The sequence below is a fragment of the Typopeltis vanoorti genome, chromosome 11 (assembly GCF_054136105.1).
Source record: "Typopeltis vanoorti isolate ZY-2024b chromosome 11, IOZ_Tvanoo_1.0, whole genome shotgun sequence".
Lineage (NCBI taxonomy): Eukaryota > Metazoa > Arthropoda > Arachnida > Uropygi > Thelyphonidae > Typopeltis > Typopeltis vanoorti.
Genome location: NC_143559.1, coordinates 139,101,475 through 139,122,601, shown reverse-complemented (window position 1 = coordinate 139,122,601; position 21,127 = coordinate 139,101,475). Strand labels below are relative to the sequence as shown.

The following is a 21,127-nucleotide window of genomic DNA, read 5'->3' as shown; positions in this document are numbered from 1 at the left end:
GCAAGTGGCACATCAACAACGGTCAATATTTAAAAAAAAAAAAAACGTTTTGACACACCTGGGTAAAAAGGTTCGCCATCATTGCTCTGCAGCATTTCACCTCAACTTTCCTCATTATATCTTCCATAATGCTTTTCATATGAAGGGCAGAACTTGTACTTTCATTAGGTTTGATGTTTTATACCAGTGGTTATTTATTAGAGAGACCTCAGGGGAGTCAGGGATTCATCAAAGGAGAGCCACAGTTTGTATTTTATCAGTTCTGTAGAAATTTTTCGATATTGTGAGGCCAGATGTTTTTAAACATATAACTAGTTTTTATAAAATAAACAATGCAACCCTACAAGCTTTGTAAGTTGTCAGACTTACATTATCAGGTGTACTAGCAAACGTTGTACACAAAAAAAGACTAGAAATAATTAATTACACGTAGCATATGTTATCATACAAACAAGTAGCCAGAATAAAAAACACATTAAATTAATTACTCTATATGCGTTGCTGTCACGTTCTGGAGCATGTCCATATCATATCTTATATCTGCAGGCTAAATTTTTAATAAAAGTAACACAAACTCAAGTTTGTGAAGCCTTTGATTTTTTTAAATTGTATGGGGACCCACAGCAAGGAAACAGAACTGACAGTCTTAAGAGAATCAGCCACTAGATTACAACCTTCAAAACTATATCATGATACCGTTTGCTGTACGTAGTGAACTAGCAACGTTACTACTGTGACAGATTTACATCTAGAAAAACCTCATATGTTTCCAATAAAAAAAAATATGTAATTTGATTAAAAAACGTAACTGGCTTCACTGAGAAAAAGAAAAACATCTAGACCACTTAAAAATCATAATCTTTCTTCCAAAGTCTTATCTGACATTGAAAATAAACTCTTTGCTAGAGGTTTTAATTTTGCATTATTCCCAGAGAAAGTTAGAAAAGTGGGAATTAAAGAGCACATTGAAAAGGAATATGCCATCTTCCAAGAGACTCTGCAGACTTCATATGCATTCAAACTTCAGCTTTGTTATTCAAATAACTAAATTACCACCTGGAAACATCTTGAAATTAGAGTTAACAGCTCTTAAAGAATTACGATGAAATAAAAACATAATAGCAGACAAAAGAAAAGAAATGCAACAGTGGATACAAATGCAGATGAATATATAAGAAAAATAAACAAGTAGGTGTTGGAATCTTATTAGAAGATTCCAACACCTACGTAGCCTTAAACCAAGATCTCTCATGGTGTGCACATAAAACTAATGACTTAACCAGAAGTCACTTAATTGGCAAGAAGAATATAAAAAATCTTTTAACATTAAAACATCCTTTAGTCCCAAGAATTTATGGAGTACCAAAAATCCAGAATTAACAGAATAACAAAAGGATATTCTATTACGTCCAATTGAAATGGGACAAATTCCTAGTCAAACTTGAAGTATTTATCAAACCTGGTAGCTCACACACAGGAAAGACAGAATCATGTGAATAATAGCTTACATTTACATTTTATAGAAAAAGGTAAAAGATTTAAATATATAGCCTTCAGATAAGTTAGATATAGTCAGTCTTTTCATCAATGTACCTAAGGATGACATGTCGTGGATCTTCTTCGAGCTTTTTTTACCAGACACAATCTGTTCAAACACTGTTTGGAAAACACTTTCTTCATATTTCAGGATAAATATTAGGAACAAAATTAAGGACTTGCCATTGGTTCTTCCCCCATTACCAGCTCTAGTCAACTTCGTTATGTAAAATTTCAAAATGAATACTATTGAAAACACTATCACAAGAAACCAAAAACATGGTTATGTTATGTTTATGATATTTTCATTGCTTCCACATGAACAATGGATAACTTAATTCAGTTTAAAGATTATCTGAATTGCTTACATCCTAACATAAAATTCACTCTTACACTTTAAGAGTGCAAAAAATACTGTTCCTACTACAAGTGGAAGATTTTTACATGCCACTTATCATCATCCATTACAAAAAAAAAAAAGAAAAAAAAAAGCATTATTAAAACATTGCCAGGTAGAGCATACAACATTTCCAGTATGTCAAAAAATAGTAATGAAGAACTGCTTTACCTGAGGCATACAAACCTTAAACACAGTCAACAAAATTCTTGATACACCTCTGACATCTTTACTCCAACAACATTTTAAGAATGCAATCATGCTACTTACATTAAGAACGTTACAAAGTTGCAACATTGCTCCATGAGTACAACATTAAAGTGGCTTTTTTGCCATTGTATAAAATCTGCAGGTTTTTATATCCACCAAAACCTCCACATTATTCCATGATAAAAACCAGATGTTTATGAGATTCATTGCTTTTATGGCAACTGCATATGCCAGATGGCAAGATCTGGAGAGATTTTTGTTTCTTTCCAAACACTGGCCATCAAGTAGTTTGGAAAGAAACAAAAATGCCATATATTGATCATAATTGTTTTACAAGAAAGCTCAAGGAAGCCTTTGAAATACTGTAGATTCCTACACAATGTAACCAAAATCAAGGCTTAATCCTATACTAAGTTTGGTCTGCTTTCATTAAAAATCAGTTACCACTGCAGACCTTGGATATGACATGTGACATGCTACAGGATGTGACAGCAACAACTAGCATTGTTCCACTGCATATAGAGTAATTAATTTAACATTTTTTTTCTGGTTACTTGTTTGTATATAGCAATTCTGGGAAAACCACGAACTTATACATTTCAACTCTAAATGCTAGAACTGGAAGGAGCCCTTAAATTTATAAAGTGGAATATTATTGGAATATCAGAAGTCAGCCAACTATCTGAATTGATTCTTGAAAGAAACTCTGGCTTGATATTTTACCATAAAGGCAAAACCATGGCTCTTCATGGCGTGGGATTCATAATAAAAAATTAATGGAAACACCATATAGTAGAATTCAAAGGATATTTGGAAAGAATTGCAAGCCTGAAAATAAAACCCATAAACAAAGAGATCTCAATCATTCAGGTATATGCCCATACCTGAAGCCATAATTTGGAAGAAATAGAAGAGTTTTGTAATCATCTAAGAAGTATAATTTCCAAAGAGAAAACACAAGAGTTAATAGTAATGGGAGACTTCAATGCCACAATAGAATTAAGGTCATCACAACAGGACAAAGTGCTGGGACCGTATGGTTATGATTCTAGAAATGTGATGTGCAGAGAAAATTATTATTTAACTTAGCAGCAAGTCATAATTTAACAATAATGAATTCAGTATTTAAAAAGAAGTTTAACAGATGGTGGGCTCATGTTTCTTCCTGATGGAAACTGCAAGAAGGAGAGGAGATCGATTTCATTCTCCGTGTAAATGCAAGCCCATTTTTGGCAGCCTGCTTAGCTGCCAAAAAGATATGTGGATGATGTGTTCCCTATTTGGCCACATAGCCCAGACATATTACTCTTTCCTCTGTCATCTCAGTAGCTTATATTCAGGAATCCACTTTACGTGGCAGAATACCCTGTGTAGATTAAAAGTGAAACTCACAGCAGAGCTCAATACCATAAGTATATCAGAAGTCCATTTGTCAGGTTTGATGTCATTATAATTATTATTGACAAAGGCTTTGTCTATCTCGATAGCTTTTCTATATTCTTTAATAAAAGCATAAATGATTAAAAAATATATATATATATAAATGATATATTAATTTCTAACAAATTAAAAAAAATGCCATTTGAAAGATATGCTTTTCATATCTTTCACAGATTGTGTTTATTAATTTTCTTATGCAAGGTTGCATTTGCTGTTATTACTTCTCAGATTATGAATACCTATACTGTATTCACAAATTATGAATATTTGTAATATATTAATTCTTGTATAGGAAATTGGAGACCAACAGCCATATTGCTGGAGGAATTTGTTTTCTTGTATAAATCTTCTTCGGGTGCTTAATAAACTTACAAAATGGAAGCATTCACGAATAATGGTAAGTTATTATTGCTATAATTGTTCTTACATGACACTTCCAAAGAGTCCGTGGACTCATTGCAGGTAGATTCTCTACACCAAAATATCTGTATACACTATGCTATCAACTACCCACTAACAGTATTTTTAAACTGATAATTGAATGTGTTCTCTGTTTGTTTGCCTTCTATGAAAAAAGTTAAATTTCTGGGAGAAAAACTCTGCTATTTCCACATTGTTGTTGTTATTATTATTATTGCATGGGCACCTCCATGGAGTCCTAAGTGTAAGTCTCATTGTAGGAGACCCAAACTGGTAGCACAATATCTATCATACCTCTCCTTGAAACTATTAACAAATAAAGCACTCAACTGACTCAAGCAACCCATTCTATTCATTTACCACTCTCCAACCGAAAATTCTAGTCCTCATGTCCTTGCTAACCACACTCTTACCCAACTTAAGAGATAATCTCTTGTTCTGCCCCCTATAGCCAAGTGCTGAAACATTTTCCCTGCATCAGTCCAATAAAATTCTTTAAGTAACTTAAATGTTTCTATCATTTCACCCTTTTTTTCACCTATCAACCAACTTTTGCAATCCACAATTCCTCAGTCCATCTGTAAAATTTTGAGGTTTCTATCTTTTATTTAATATATTTACTTATGTTTCTGTTACTGCACCTTTGTAATATATCTATACTGTTTTCTACTCCTCTATAAAATATCTGTTTCCTTTTATCTGTGTATCGATTTCTTTAGACTTGTCTCTATATTCTCATTCATTAACTTTATTATACTTTATCCTTATCCGTTACCCTTTTATATAGCCAGTTAATCTTAATTCCTTTTCTCTACTTTCAGTATATTATACTTATACTTGAGATTTCTAGAAATTTATTTGATTATTCCAGACTGCGCCACTAAAAATCTCTAATTGGCATAAGAAAATATTTATACTTCCAGTAAAGCACCGCTATACAGTTAATTACAGTCGTGGCTAACTCCTAACTTAAAATTCACACCAAGGTTTAATTTTTTTCCCGCTAACAGAATTGGATTTATTTGAGAACAGTGCAGTTGCTGAAAAGATCAGACGGCACTTCTTATAAATAAAACAAACATGTTTATTCACACTTAGACAACAATACATCATATAGAACAACTCTTAGGCAAGTTATAAACATCAAAGAAGAAAATCATCAAACAATTTATTCTGTACATCAAATAACTATCATTTTCTCTTAAAGCTAAGCATCAAAATTTAAACATCACATAGAACAACTCTCAGGCATGTTATAAGCATCAAATACATAACTCATCAAACGATTAATTCTTTATATCAAATAACTATCAGCCAATTTACAATCTAGGAATTATCATGCTTTGACAAGTAAAAATCTCCAATTCTAACTTTCACAAAGAGAATGTAACACTCACTTAGCAATCAACCTTTCACACCATTAAAATTCTAAATTCTATAATTTAGAATTGTAATTGCAGTTAGAATTGAAGGAAGTACAGAAAGATGGTTTAATGTTAAATCTGGTGTGAGACAAGGATGTACATTATCCCCTCTGTTATTCATTATCTATATGGATCACATTATGAAAGAAAGTGGTATTAAACATGATATCAAAATTGGAGATGTTAATGTCAGCTCTTTGCTTTATGCAGACGATGTTATACTGCTAAATAAATCCGCTACAAGTCTGCAAGATTATCTGACTAAAATGAATAACTGTTGTAATAGATATGGTATGAAGGTCAGCAATAAAAAGATAAAGACAATGAAATTAGGAAGAATCATTGAAAATGAGGATATTAGGAAAGAACTTGACATTGTCAGCATCCAGGAATGCATTAGCAGAGCTAATCTCAGGTGGTATGGTCACTTAAACAGAACTGGCGAGGAAAGATTAGCAGAACAAGTGTTCTCTGCCAGGTTGGCAGGAAAACGACCCAGAGGAAGACCAAGATATAGGTGGATTGAAACAGCACAATGTGCCTTAGATGATAGAAATATAAGATCTGATAACGATAATATTGAAGTCTTGACAAGTAACAGAGACTGATTTGGAGGAAAATTGTAGATAGGAAGTTAGTAATGATGTAAATTTTTCATGTAGTACTATCATATCCTGTACACCCCTTGAGGGTACATGTCAGGAATTTGATGATGATGATTCTATAATTTTCTTATCAGCTCTTTTAAACCATTTCAGTGTAATACAATGCAAGCTTAAACTTTCATTAACATTTTTTTAAATTATTCTAAATTATTCGAATTAGTTTTCAATCTATTCCATCTTTCAATCCTATGAATTCAGTCTATCCGAAACAGTCCTTCACATCATAAATTAAGAGAAAGTTTTCGACAAAAAAAATTCAACTCACATTAATTCTTTCATAGGCACAATTGCACTTTAATCGTATCTTCTCTTCGGGCTTATTCTGTATCCCCCTGTATTGTTACGGCTTGCTCTATCGCTTTAGCTGCATCATGGACACAGTGTTCTACTCTGGAATTACTCACAGGGCTGGAGTGCAATCTTTCGGTGTAGTAGGCACTCAGACGTAGGGTCATCTTGGTCCTGGGCCGCTGGTTGCCCTACAAGGTTTCGCCTCCAATTACCCTCCATGACTTCGTCCGGGATCGTACGTAGTCCATGGATTGACTCCCCTCTTTTCTCCTGGCGTCACATCTCTCCAAGTTGATCCCTTGTCAGTCCATTGCTGACCTTTTTATTTCGCCTCTCACGGGGCCCCCTGTGTGAAGTTTCTTAGACCCCAAATATTCCCGCACAAACTTTGAACTAAGGTCTATGATCCCCGTACCTATCACGTGCTAACTCCTTTCCTTCTAGAAAGTTCCGACTTCTATCTCCCTAAGTGTAATTTAATTCCTTTTTTCAGCATAGCGTAACAGCTTCTGATGTATACTGCCCCCTTCTGCTATCGACCTTGACGGCAGTGTCGGACTGCTTTGGTTACACTGGGTTTCCATTCTACCCTATACCAAGTGATACATCAAATATATTTCAGAACTCTAAGGTTATTTCCCCTAAACTTCTATTTTTAGATACTTGTTTACTTTATTTTTGCATGTGTAATTCCTCTGGGTCTATACAGATGGGCATTTTGTATTACTTATGTAGGTAATTCTAACGTACTTCTAATCTCTGAGGGATTCTTTTTTGAAATTCACACTCATATATCTTTTATTTACAGAATCATGTAAATTTTTCTGGGCTAATTTTATATGGGCTGATATTATTGTTTACATCTCTTATATACAATTCTTTGAATTTCGGATGTGACTCCTGTAAAATCGATGCAATTAAACAATGTAAGAATTATGATGTTGCATCGAATTTTACACATCCTCATAAGAAACATTCTTTATAAAGAGGAATGATAACACCCTTATCCCTCCTTGTTACTGTGTTCTTCAATAACCAAGTAATCCTGTGAGCTACTCTTACTTTAGCAATATGCCCTCTAAACTTTAGCTCTCTGTCTACTACTATTATCCCCAAATCCCTGACTTCATTAATTTCCTGAAGTATAGTCCCTCAATGTGATACACAGCTTATAATCTTTGTATCCCAAAATACAGAACTTGACACTTTTCCATATTAAATTGACATCCATTATGTTTTGCCCATACTGTCAGTATATAAATCATTCTGCAAGCTCACTACATCACCTTGATTAACTGTTACTTTACTCAACTTTGCATCATACAACTGAATACCTCCCTTCAAATTAAACAGCAGTAGTACAAGCACAGAGCCCTGCATCACACCACTAGTCACCTGCCTTCTGGATTCTGCTCCTCCATATATTACTTTTTGGTATCTGTCCATCAGCCACCCTTTTGTCCATATCACCAGTTTCCTAATCATCCCCCATTTATTGCATCGTGTAATATGGATTCATGTAATATCCTGTCAGACAGCTTTGCAAAATCCAGCAGTATCATTGTGCAGCCATTCCCTTTATCTAACTCTGTTGTCACTATATTATAAAAGTTACATCGCTATGGCATCAACCAACCCTTTACAAAGCCATGCTGCACCTCATATTCCATAGATTATCACATTTTTATTTGCCCATTCCTGAATTCTCTCTTTGATCATCTTTTCCAGCACTTTTGCCACCAAAGACTTAGATCTTCCTTTTTGCAAGGGAATTATTTTGCCCTCTTTCCACTCTCTTGGGAGTTTGCCACAGCTGATAATTAAACAGCCTAGTCAAAGACATCACCAGTTCCCCTGCACATTCTCATTAAACACATGCTAATATCCCATCCAATCCCACAGCTGTATTTGCATTCAGATTCTGCAATATACTAAATATCTCCAATTCTTCAACTTCTATATTCACATCAGTCCCTATCACCTCTGTCATGACAATATCTTCACTTGGATAATAAACCCTTGCAAAATGATCACTCAGTAGCTCAATAATTTTGTCTGCCTCTATTACCTCTCTACCATCTGTTTTTTCATTAAAGTTATAATACCATAGTAATTTTTCTTCTTACTTGCCACATAACGAAAAAAACTCTCTTGGATTTCCTTTCACCTGTATGGCTGATTTCTTCTAATAATCTTATTTTGCCTTCCTTGCCATGCCGGTCCACCTTTCTTGCCTGATTCTTGTACTGTTTATGAGTTAGCTTATCACCTTTCTTCTTATATACCCTTTACAACATGTTCTTTTTTTGAAGCTCATGCTTAATTATACTACTCATCGATTTGACTCCTACCTGATTTATCCTCCTGACACCTTAGTCTATAGTGTCATATTGCTTCCTCCAGTCTCTCCTGACTATCACCATGCATTGGGAACATCCTTTCCTTGCAGATCTTTATGCCATGGTACTGCTTCAAACTGCCTTCTAAGTGTATCATAATCACCTGCCTTGTAGTTCCACATATATCCCTTTTTAATTGGAATTTCCATGTTTTGCTACCTCCCAAATCAACACCACATTATCACTTTACCCGACTAGAGGCAGCTATTTCTTTATTCAGGTCTTCTACGTTCTCCTGAACTTCTACCACCTCAACTTTCATATACACTATCTTACAGCTGCTTTCAATCACCTCATTTATATTGTTTCACATTTCTTTCACCATTGTTTAAATATGGAACTCCATTCACTGAGTTCCATATTTAACACAGTTTATCTGTTGTACATAGTATAAGTGTGTCAAAAATAAACACACTCAACCACAAAGTCATATAGAATAGTACACTCACTACTTATCTAAATATCATTAAACAGTGACTTTGTTGTGAGTTCACGATCATGCAGTTAATTGAAAATGTCTTAATAAAGATTCCTCTTGTCTTGATATTCATACTCGCAGAAGTAAGGAGGAGAATATATCAATTGGTATATATCAGAATATATACCAATATATATTCTGATATATACTATATCAGAATATATCAACCTGAAGACCTTAAAAACACGATAATGTCATACTAGTAGGGGATATAAATTTGGATTTATATAAGAATAATAGCAAAATTGAAGAATATAAAAATATGTTATCTTCACATGGGTTTCTTGCATGCATTGATGACAATACAAGAGAAGAGAACAGCTCAGTAAGTTGTATTGATCATATTTTCATAAGAAACAAGATGGCCTATGAGGTATCCTCTCCATTCTATTTTAGCAAAATAATACACTTTATACTGCTTGAATCTACTTACCTAATAGTGTTGATATGAGCTGTGCAGATAGTCATGAAAATGAAATTCACACCAATTATAATGAATTCGAATATTACATAAATTATCAACTGCCTCAAAATGATCTGTTAGATTCAAATCAGTTATATCAGGGGTGTTCAACTCATCAATCGTGGAGTGATTTTTGGTCGATCTCTTGTGTATTCCTCCTTACTTATAAATTTAATTAAAACTGAAACCATGGTATTTTATTTATCATTAATTTGTATTATTTTTAATTCGCTTTAACTGCATTGCTATTGTTTATTTATTTTTCGTTAAAATTGTCAAATCAGTAATTTTCTTATAAGTCTGGGTAAATGAATTAATTTGGATCAGTGGAAATAAAACAGCAAGCCGAATGAATACGATTATAATCAAAGTGTAAAAACTCGATTGTAGCTTAAATATTAAATATTCCAAAGCACATTACATTGATTTTTTTACTTTGGTTAAGTCCCATGTGAATATTGTAAAAAAATAAATTTTGTTTGTCTTGGTATAGTTTGTATTAGATGTTTTTGTAAATAACTCTTTTGAAGCTAACTGTATATACTGCTTTAATAAGAATATGCTAGAGTGTTAAAAACAAAGGCAATGTTTTTGTCGCCGAAGCTGTACATGGCAGCATTAGAAAGATTGTTACTGAAATTTGAATGTATGAGAAAGGCTTGTAGGCTCTAAGTGTAAACATCTCTGAAGTCAGTCAGAAAGAGTTCAAACAACTTTCCAATGGCCGGCAACTTACAATCAAAAGAAAGTGGAGGAGAACAAAAGGCGTGCCAAACTTGAAACTTAAGATGAAAGACTCATACCTATTCTTTGGGGGTTGTTAAACTTCATGCGAGGTCTCAGAGGAGGCCTAATAAAAAGGGACTGAAGCAAGCAGAAGGAGTCCCGGTTCCAGAATTGCTGTCATAGACGAGGCTGCCTGGTCCAGAGTCGCAGTCAGAGAGATCGCCTGGATCCATGTTGTTTGAGAGAGGAGTTTGCCGCTTCCAGAAAGGAACTTCTCAGTTCGAGACGTCGCTAGAGAGGGACTACTTCTAGGCCACAGACAAGGTTTCAAATTGCCAAAAGGAAGAGTTCCAATTTGCCGGAAAAATGTTTCTGGGCCAGGTTAATGTCAGACATTCACCAGTGTGTTGCGTTTTCATTACAATTTGATGAATCAAAACAACTTCACTGATATTGCTCAGTTAATGGTATTTATTCGCATGGTATTTCAAAATTATTCAAGTAAAGAAGAACTTTTGAAAATTATACCATTACCATAAACAAAACAAACTTCTGCTTTTTAAACTTGTGTCTGTTACTACTGATGGTGCTCCTGCATTGATAGTAATAAATCAGGCTTCATTTCATTATGTAAAAACAATGACAAATATCCAGATTTTTTAACGTTCCACTGTATTATTCACCAACAAGTACTATGTAGTAAAAGATTAAACACAAAAGATGTTTTGGATATTACATCTAAAATTGTAAATTCTATTCGAGGAAAATCCCTGCAACGGCGGTTATTTAAATTACAGGCAGATGATGATAGGTAACTTCCGTTGTACAATAATGTTCCCTGGCTCAGCAGAAGTTAATTTTTAGAAAGACTTCTTGTATTAATTAACGATATAAAAATTTTCTTAATGAAAAAGGAGATATTTATCCACAATTGAGTGATAAAAGATGGTTGTTACACTTATCATTTTTAGTAGTTTTCTCTACGAAATTAAGAAATTAAGCAATTTAAATTTAGAGTTACAAGGTAAAGAAAAAAATTTAATTGACATGTTAAGTTCAATAAAAACTTTCCAACAATACTTACTTTTATTAAAGAAAAATATAAATGACCGCGAATTTAGATATCTCCCATATTTATTAAAATTTTTTGAACAAAATCAAGAAATGCTTTGCTATGATTTAAAAGAATTTATTTGTGAAATAGAATTAGTTGAGGAAGAAATAAATTCAAGATTTAAAGATTTTAATAAAACCGAAATGATTGTATCTTTTATCAATAATCCATTTCAAGAAAACTTGAACATCACAGAAATTTCAAATAAAATTAGTGGGCTGTTTGATATAAACCAAGCTGAAGTAAAACTTGAGATAATAAACATTCAGAATAGTTTACATTTAAAATCAATAAACAATGAAGTCATTTGGAAGTATGCACATGAAAAATTCCCAATATTAACTGATATTACGCGAAAATCATGTTTCGGATTGACATACTTGTCAGAATCTGCTTTTTCAAATATGGGCGTTATAAAAAATCAATTAAGAAACCAAATTACAAATGATCTTTTGGATGATTGTCTGCGATTGGCCACCTCTTCATATCAACCTGACTATGAAAATATTGTGAGATCCAAACAATGCCAAATTTCACATTAACTTTTTTTTAATCAACCAGCATTTCCTGTAACTTGTGAGTTTGTAATCAATCTGTTGTTTTTTTGAATAGAGAAATAAATATTTTATTCCAATATACAGGGTGTTTGGGATAAATTTGACAGTTTCGTAAGGAAAAAGAAAATCTTCTTTGTATCTATTAAATTTAATGAATTGACAAAAAAACATTACAGGCAGAGTTAATTACAATACTATCAACAAGATTTACTCAAAATAACCACCATTAGCATCGATCACAGCTTCAATTCTGCTTCGGAACCTCGAACAAGCTGATGCTACAGTCTCCCTGGGAAGGGCCGCAAAAACTGTTTTAATTTTATCCATTAACTGGGCTTTTGTATTACTGGAAGTGCGATTGGTGTCTTTTTCAACTGCGCCCCATACAAAATAATCCATGGGGTTAAGGTCTGGGGAGTTTGGAGGCCAAACATTTGGACTGGTGAAGTCGTAGAAATTTTCAGACAACCATTTTTGACTTTTCCCAGAGGTGTGGCAAGGGGCCGAATCCTGCTGCCATACATACGGCCTACCATTGGCTACCCTTGTTATCCAGAGCTTGACTACAGTTAGCAACTCCACGAACAAAGCCCGAATTCCAATGTCAGGGTTCTTCAACACCTGTTCCTGCAGATTTGTGAGGAATTCTGCTGTATGAACGCAATCAGATCGTCTGCTAGGGATCTTTCTTCTTGCTACATCCTCGTAGTCACCATTGCAAGTCTCTAGTTCATGCCTGATTGTTTTTACTGTATTCAGGGAGCATTGGGCAGCAGTCGTAATATCCTTATTTTGATGACGGGCACGAATCATCATGATACAAGTTATTCTCTTCCATGATTCAGGTGAGTTCCAGCTATCCATCCTTTCTGACATCTTGTATATGAATGAAGAAGGGTCCAAACTTTTAAATGATGAGAAGTGTGTGTTAATACATGTAACTTACGGAAAAATATAATCAATTATAAATATGTCAAATTTATCCCGAACACCCTGTATATATATATATATATATATATAGATATGTGTGTATATATATATATATATATATATTTTTTTTTTTTTTTAAATTTTTTTTGTTGTTGTTATTATATCATCATCATTAAATTCCTGCCATGTACCCTCAATGGGTGTACAGGATATGATAGTACTACATGAAAAATTTACAACATTACTAACTTCCTATCTACAATTTTCCTCCAGATCAGTCTGTTACTTGTCAAGACACGAATATTATGAGATCTTATATTTCTGTCGTCTAAGGCACTTTGTACCCTATCAAACCACCTATATCTTGGTCTTCCTCTAGGTCGCTTTCCTGCGAACTTGGGAGGAAACTTATTTTGCCAATCTTTCCTCGCCCATTCTGTTTAAATGACCATACCACCTGAGATTAGCCCTGCGAATGCATTCCTGAATGCTGACATGGTCAAGTTCTTTCCTAATCCTCGTTTTTAATATGATATTGCCATTGATGCCATCTGTTCACGCCTCTGATCTTTCTCAGGACTCTCATATCTGTGGTCTCTAGTCTTTGGTCAAGTGTTTTACTTCTGACCCAGCTCTCAGATCCATAAGTTAAAACTGGTTCGAACACGGTCTTGTATGCAGCTAATTTAGTGTTCCAACTAATTTCTCTCTTATTCCATATGAATTTATTCAATTGACTTCTTACTATATCAGCTTTATTTAATTCTGTTGTCTATTTCCATATTTAATTTACTATCTTCACTAAAAATTGTGCCTAAGTTGGTGAAATGTTTTACTTGTTCCACAGGTTCTCCGTTCACAATGCAGTTGACATTTTCATTGATTCTGTCTATTTTCATTGTCTTTGTCTTTTTATTGCTGATCTTCATACTATATCTATTACAACAGTTATTCAATTTAGTCAAGGAATCCTGCAGACTCGTAGTAGATTTATTGATAAGTATAACATCGTCCACATAAAGCAAAGAGCTGACATTAACATCTCCAATTCTGATATCATGTTTAATACCACTTTCCTTCATAATGTGATCCATATAGATAATAAATAATAGAGGGGATAATGCACATCCTTGTCTGACACCAGATTTAACATCGAACCATCTTCCTGTACTTCAATTCTAACTGCGGACTTACAACTGAAATAAAAACTAAGTATTACTTGATATAATGCCCCATTAACACCATATAACTGTAGTGTTTTGAATAGCTTCTCTCTTGGCACCTTGCCCTATGCCTTTTCCAGATCTACAAAACTTAAATACAGATCTTTGTTATTTTCCCATGATTTCTCAACTATTTGTCGTAAAGTGAAGATCTGATCCTGACAGCCTCTATTTTGCCTGAATCCAACTTCTTCCACGTTTCTTCTCAACCGTTTCTCAAGTATACTTGCATAAATCTTACTAGGAACACTCAGTAGGAAAATACCTCTGTTTTTCACATTGTTTTATTTTCCTTTTTATATATAGGTACTATAAGAGCTCTACTCCAATCATCGGGAATTTGTCCCTCTGTCCAGGTCTTTTGAACTATGCAGTGCAGCCACTGTAAGACTTTTATATCACCATACTTCAGCATTTCTGGTCGAATATCATCTACTCTTGCTGCCTTTCCACATTTCAAGCCTTTGATGGCTTTTTCTACATCAAGTATGAATATGTATGCCTGTTGAATGTTTTTTGTCACTGTGCTATCACGGCTTGTTTCACTTAGTGATTTTTCGTAGTAATTACTCCATACTTCAAGAATATCTTTTTCTCCTGTTTTCATGTCATCTTTATCATCTCTAACTCCTTTTACAGCACTCTTTCCTCCATTTCTAATCTTCAGCAACCTCCAGAATATCTTGACACCTTCTTGATATTTATTTTCTATGTTTTTACCAAACTCTTCCCATGACATTTGTTTAGCTAGTTTTACACATTTTTAGCTTTCTTACATTTGTCTCTGTATTCTCTAAGAGCACTAGCTGACTTATTTGCCAGGAACTTTTGGAACTGTTTAACTTCCTGTGTCCACCATTGAGTTCTGATTTTTCTATCCTTGCAGACAACCTCACCACATGCCTCTCTGGCTCAGTCATTCAGAGTTTTCTTCAAGGCTTGCCACTGAATCTGCAAGGTTTGGTTCCTATTCTCAAACTCTTTCATTTTTTCTTCAATAATCTTTGTGTATTTTAGTCTACAGTTCACATATGAGAGCTGCACAACTTTTATTTGCTTTAAAACATTCTTACATGTTCTTCTTTTTAAAATGAAATTCAATTTTATCCTGCTCAAGACTAAATGATAATCACTTTCAATTTCAAATTCTCTGTACACTCTGGTGTCCTGCACCATGGAGAAAACATCACTATCAACAATAACAAAGTCGATGAGACACTTCTTATTCCTTGCGTCTTCTCTCCATGTGAATTTGTGCACATTTTTATGTTGGAACATGGTGTTAGTAATAACCAGTCCATGTCCTGAGCAGAAATCCAACAGGTATTTGCCATTATTATTAGCTTTGCTCTTTTCTCCAAATTTTCCTAAAATATTTTTGTATGTCTGACAGTCATTTCCTACTCTACTATTTAGGTCCCCAACAAGGACCAACTTTTCCTTTTTCATTGTTCTAGTAGCTTTCTCTAAAGCATCAAAAAATTCTTCCGCTTCTACCTTAGTAGAACCTTCTGTGGGACCATAGGCACTAACGAGTATCATTGTCCAGTTCCCCATTCTGATATTTGCCCATATCACTCTACTTAAGACTGCTGCCATGCAAGAAGAATAGCCTCGTATTTAGTGTTGAATACCATGGCTACTCCTTCTTTTCCTTGATTGTCATTGCCTGTTTATAACATTTTGTATTTATTGCTCAGAAAGATCTCACCAGTTTTGTCTTTTTTGTTTCAGTCACCCCTATTATGTTCATCTGGTACTTATCTAATTCCTCTAGCTCCATTTCTTTGCATTCAATCTTCTTATGTTGATAGTACCAATCTTTAACTCTGGTGATGTTGAGTTGGGATGTGTTTTAGGATTTGTTCCAGTAGCTGACTTTTCACTGTTTTCTCTGGTGAAAACAAGGGTCCTTGTTTAACCGAACGATTCCCCAGCCAGAATGAAATTCTCTCATGTTGTACCATGATTTTGTATTTTGGTTCAAGCCAATAAAAATACAATTTGGTCAGCTAAATCCCAAATTGCCAGCCCATTCTTTTCTGTTCAGTATCTAGGTAGTTACCTAACATGGTGCAACATGTGAAGGTGAGAATTGGACATTAGGTCAGAACCCCTGGTCAGTTCTCTGCATTCCTTCAAAGGCTATGTGGAGGTCTCCTTTCAGTTATACATTTTTGACCCTTAAGCACCTCCCTTTTAGTTTTTAATTAACTTTTATTTCTAGACCAACCATTTGATAAAATTATTTTAAATACTATAACAGTATACTAACCAAGGCTGTTACTGTTGTGGCTAATTACTCTCTTCTTTCATATAACTTTATTCACCTGACTCCCCACCATATACCAATTTGGCTAATTCTCTTATCTGTTTCCATATATAATTTGCCATCTTCACTAAAAATTGTGCTTAGACAGCTGAAATATTTTTTTTTTTTACTTATTCTGTAAGTGTTCTATCGAGATCACATTTTTGTTTTTTTGTTTCAGCTTTCTTTTCATAATTTTATTGTTGAATTTTATACCAAATTTGTTACATCATTTACTTCATTTAGTTAAAAAATATAAAAAAAAGTTATGGAGAGTTATACTAGATTCATGTAGGAGTAAAGTGCTGAGTTCAGTGTATCTGATTTAGATATCAGGTTTAATGCACTTTACTCCTACATGAATCACATTATGAAGGAAAGTGCTGAGTTCAGTGTATCTGATTTAGATATCAGGTTTAATGCACTTTCCTTCATAATGTGATTGATATTAAATAATAGACTATAATGAACCTGATATTATTGGCATTCAAAAAAATGTGTGAGGAGAGTTAATATAATGTAGTATAGTCTTTTAAACAGAATGAAAGAGAGAAAATTTGAAAACCAGATGTTTGATGCCAGATGGCATAAAAAATGCAGATGAGGATACCAGGGTCTAGGTGGGTAAATTTATTTAGTAATGTTCTAGTTGACTGAAAGGTAAGATGAAATAGTATTCAATTTCTAACTAATATCAACAATTTTCTTCCAAATTAATTGTTAAGCTGGTAATGATGTAAACATAATCATGTAGTACTGTTATGGTATTCTGTACACTCCTTTGAGGGTATGTATCAGAAATTTGATGATTTTCATCTTTATCACTAGCATTTGTGGCTTTCTATAAGCTCTGCTTTATTATATTTAGGGTTCCCTCTTTTTAAATAAATATTTGAAAAAATGTATTTGTGTATTATTATTATTTATTTTTAATATGTTTTATTCACTACCTTGGAAATTGGTTACATTTAATTTGACTGGAGGAAATTATTAAGTAGCTAGTCCTATGTGCTAGTCTAGTTGGCTGAGGGAATATTTTGTTTTCTGATCTTCAGGTTCTAGTTTCAAATCTGCCTTTGGCATTGCTGTTTATGAATGTCTTTAGATCATAGATGAGTTTTGTCATCTGTTGTGGCCTGAAGAAAAAAAAAAAGTCATATTTTGTCTCTTGAATAAGATTTCCCAGATTATCTGATCCTGCTATTAGTATTAATGTGTTACAGTTTTAGATATATATATAAGCACTTCCACATCAGAGGGACTCAAAACCTGGAGCAAATCATTATCCTATGGGGGTGGTGGGGGGAGGTTCAAGAAATAAATAATCTGTTGCTATTCTTATTGAAGAGCTGGAGGTTGTAGTCTTTAGGGAATACTTCATGGGGGATGGCTGTTCCACAGACACAGAACTAAAGTAGATGGATAAAAAGAGAGATGAATGTTAGTAGCAAGTTCAGTGGATCAGTAGTTTGACTGTAAAAGGATGTTGGCAGCTATTACACATGTTATTGCAGAAATAAGGAGCATGGTGGATGTCGTTTCTACTTAATAGCACCCATGGAAATATTTATAGAAGAGACATAATGAGGAAACTGACCATCTGTGAGATGGTAGCTGCAGAGAGTCACTGAGACAGGGATCATCCTGTCTCAGTGTATTAAGAATTTTTAGAGGTTTTAGGTGCACCATCCCAGATGTGAGAGCAGTGGTCCAAGTTTGCACATATTTGGGATTTGTACAAAGGTAATTAACTGACAGATGAAAATAATGTCTTGAGCAAAAAAAGCGATGTTTTTTTGGAAGCTGAGGATTATTATCATCATCATCTGACCTTCATGGAGTCAGACACTCATCATGGGCAGTACACACTATTGCACGCAATGCTCGTCCATCCATGCCTTAAACTGATTCAGTATGTCTACATTCACAACACTCAGGCAATGGATTCCACTCACCAACCACTCTCCGTGCAAAGAACCTGCTTCTCCCTCCTCTGCTCACACCCTCCTTATACATTTTCCAGCAGTGGTCTCTTGTTCTACCCCCCACACCCTTTCATTCTGCAAAAAATCTCTTCCATGTCAACCTGATAACAACCCCTGACTAGCTTCTGTGTCTCAATCATATCCCTCCTTCCTCCTATTCATGAGGCTTTGCAACTTACATTATCTGTCCTCGTACTCCACATTCCAGAAACCGCTGACCACCTCTGTGAATCTTTTCTGGACCCTTTCCAACATATCCTTTTCACCATGAAAACCTGGCGATGAAATCTATGGACAATAATCCATATGAGGCCTGATCAAGGCCTTATACAATGGCGACATAACCTCTCTATTTCTATGTGTCAGTGTCCTCTGCATCATTGCTGTTATCCGATGCAATGTGGCCCCACATTGCAACTTGTGCAATGTGGCCCCTGAATTTCAGGTCTATAATAAATTTAGTTTAATCCTTTATCCAAGTGTGAGCAAACAAAATTTGCTCCTGAAAGTATCTTCAGGACTGGGGTAAGGTGGTACAACACCAGGGAAACTCGTTGCAAAGGATGAAACTAAATTTATTATACTCTAACCAAGTGAAAAATAAACTTTCAAAATGAATTTCAGGTCCTTGTCCACCATCACTCCTAGATCTCTCATCTCCTCTACTTTCTTTAAAGTTTCCCAACCAAGTATATACTTTGCATCCCATCATTACTTATCAAATCTCAAAACCTTACACTTTGCAACATTGAACTGACAATTCCACTTACCCATTCATACAATCTATTCAAGCCCTCTTGTAAGGCCATAACATCTGCTTGACTCTGCATTGCTCTCCCCAGTTTTGCATAATCTGCAAACAGCTGCATATCACTAGTTAAAGCCATTGCAATATCATTAACATACAAATTGAACAATGGTCCCAAAACTGACCCCCCTTGCTGTACATCCCTTGATACCTATCTGACAGGCAGTCACTGATCCAACTCAGAAGTCTGTTATCCAATCCCATCTGTTTCAATTTATTTAACAGTTTGTCGTGTGGCAGTCTTTCAAAAGCTTTTGCGATTGTAGAGCAGGCTGTCATGACCATGACCTTGATATTACAGATGTTATATAATCCCAGGAAAAGAGATAATAGAATAAAAACATCAGGAAATTTTTTAACGAATTAAAATCATAGGAGAAAAAAGTTACATAAAGAATTGATCTAAAACTGTTTTTCAGGTGTAAAAATATCAAATTAATAGTTAAAGCTTTGGGATGAAATGCTGATTATATTTTACTTCAAAAGGGCCTACTTAACAAACTGCCATCCTATGGTCTGACTTCCTCACTCTGCAACTGGATCGCCAAATTTCTCACTGGTCGCTCAGTTCTTGTCATGGTGGATGGTTTACTCTCCTCAGATTTCTCTACCAATGCAGGACTACCCCAGGGTTCTGTTCTTTGGAGAACTTCTGGTATATAAATATACCAGAAGTTCTCCAAAAAAAAAAGTCCTGGCCATTTTCATGACACTGTCAGTTATCTCACTTAAAGACATTCACTAACATCTGGATAACATGATAGTGGATAACACTAACCACTATACCAGCTAGACCAGCATTCTAATTATTATTGTTATCATCCCAAGATCTCCATAGAGTCGAAGTCCTTTGTCATACACACAGCTCGTCATATTGTGCCTTAAATACATTCAAATTCTCTACCTACACCACACTCTCATCGTACAGCTCTTGAACCAACTTTTGATCCACCTAGCGACATATCGACTAATCACTGACCAGCAGTATGGTTTCTGCCACTCGATCTACAGCTGATCTTCTTACTTTTCACCACCCACCTATGGACTCAGGCGATGAAGAAATTTGGAAAAACTCATGTGGTTGCTCTCGACATTTCAAGGCATTTGATCGGGTTTGGCACAAGGGCCTACTTAACAAACTGCCATCCTATGGTCTGACTTCCTCACTCTGCAACTGGATCGCCAACTTTCTCACTGGTCGCTCACTTCTTGTCATGGTGGATGGTTTACTCTCCTCAGATTTCCCTATCAATGCAGGACTACCCCAGGGTTCTGTTCTTTCACCCACTCTCTTCCTCTTGTATATAAACTACCTGCTGTCACAGACTTCCAATCCTATCCATAGCTTTGCCGACAACAGTAGACTTCATTCCTCCTTTACATTTGACAAACGTTATAGTGCTCAAGTATTAGAATCCTCTAGATCTGAGTTCAGGTCCCCGGTTGTGGTAGATCTTGAGGATAATGATTATTATTATTTGACACCCCCAGGGAGTCCAAGGACTCATCGAGGGAGGGCACCTGTTCTACAACTCCGTCTCCACAATTCAATCACCAACTGACTGCAACTACACCAATGCCATCTATCCCAACCACTGCCACTAGTATTTCCACAGACAATAATCACAAACATCCATGCCCACAGTGGGATTTGAACCCGCAGCCTTTTGGCTGGAGAGCAGATACACTATCCACTCGGCCAATCAGACCGGTTTGATTATTATTCTAATACTCAACCTTTGTAAACGTC

At 35.0% G+C, this 21,127-nt stretch overlaps 1 protein-coding gene across 3 annotated transcripts in view; it reads left to right on the top strand.

Moving 5' to 3' along the window:
• Strip (striatin interacting protein) overlaps positions 1 to 21,127 on the top strand; it is a 367,915-nt gene that overhangs the window by 327,050 nt on the left and 19,738 nt on the right. For all 3 annotated transcript variants that reach the window (XM_090400054.1, XM_090400055.1, XM_090400053.1), the window contains one exon: positions 3,876 to 3,980. In XM_090400054.1, coding sequence (XP_090256180.1) covers positions 3,876 to 3,980 — 105 coding nt within the window. The remainder of the gene's footprint in view (positions 1 to 3,875; positions 3,981 to 21,127) is intronic.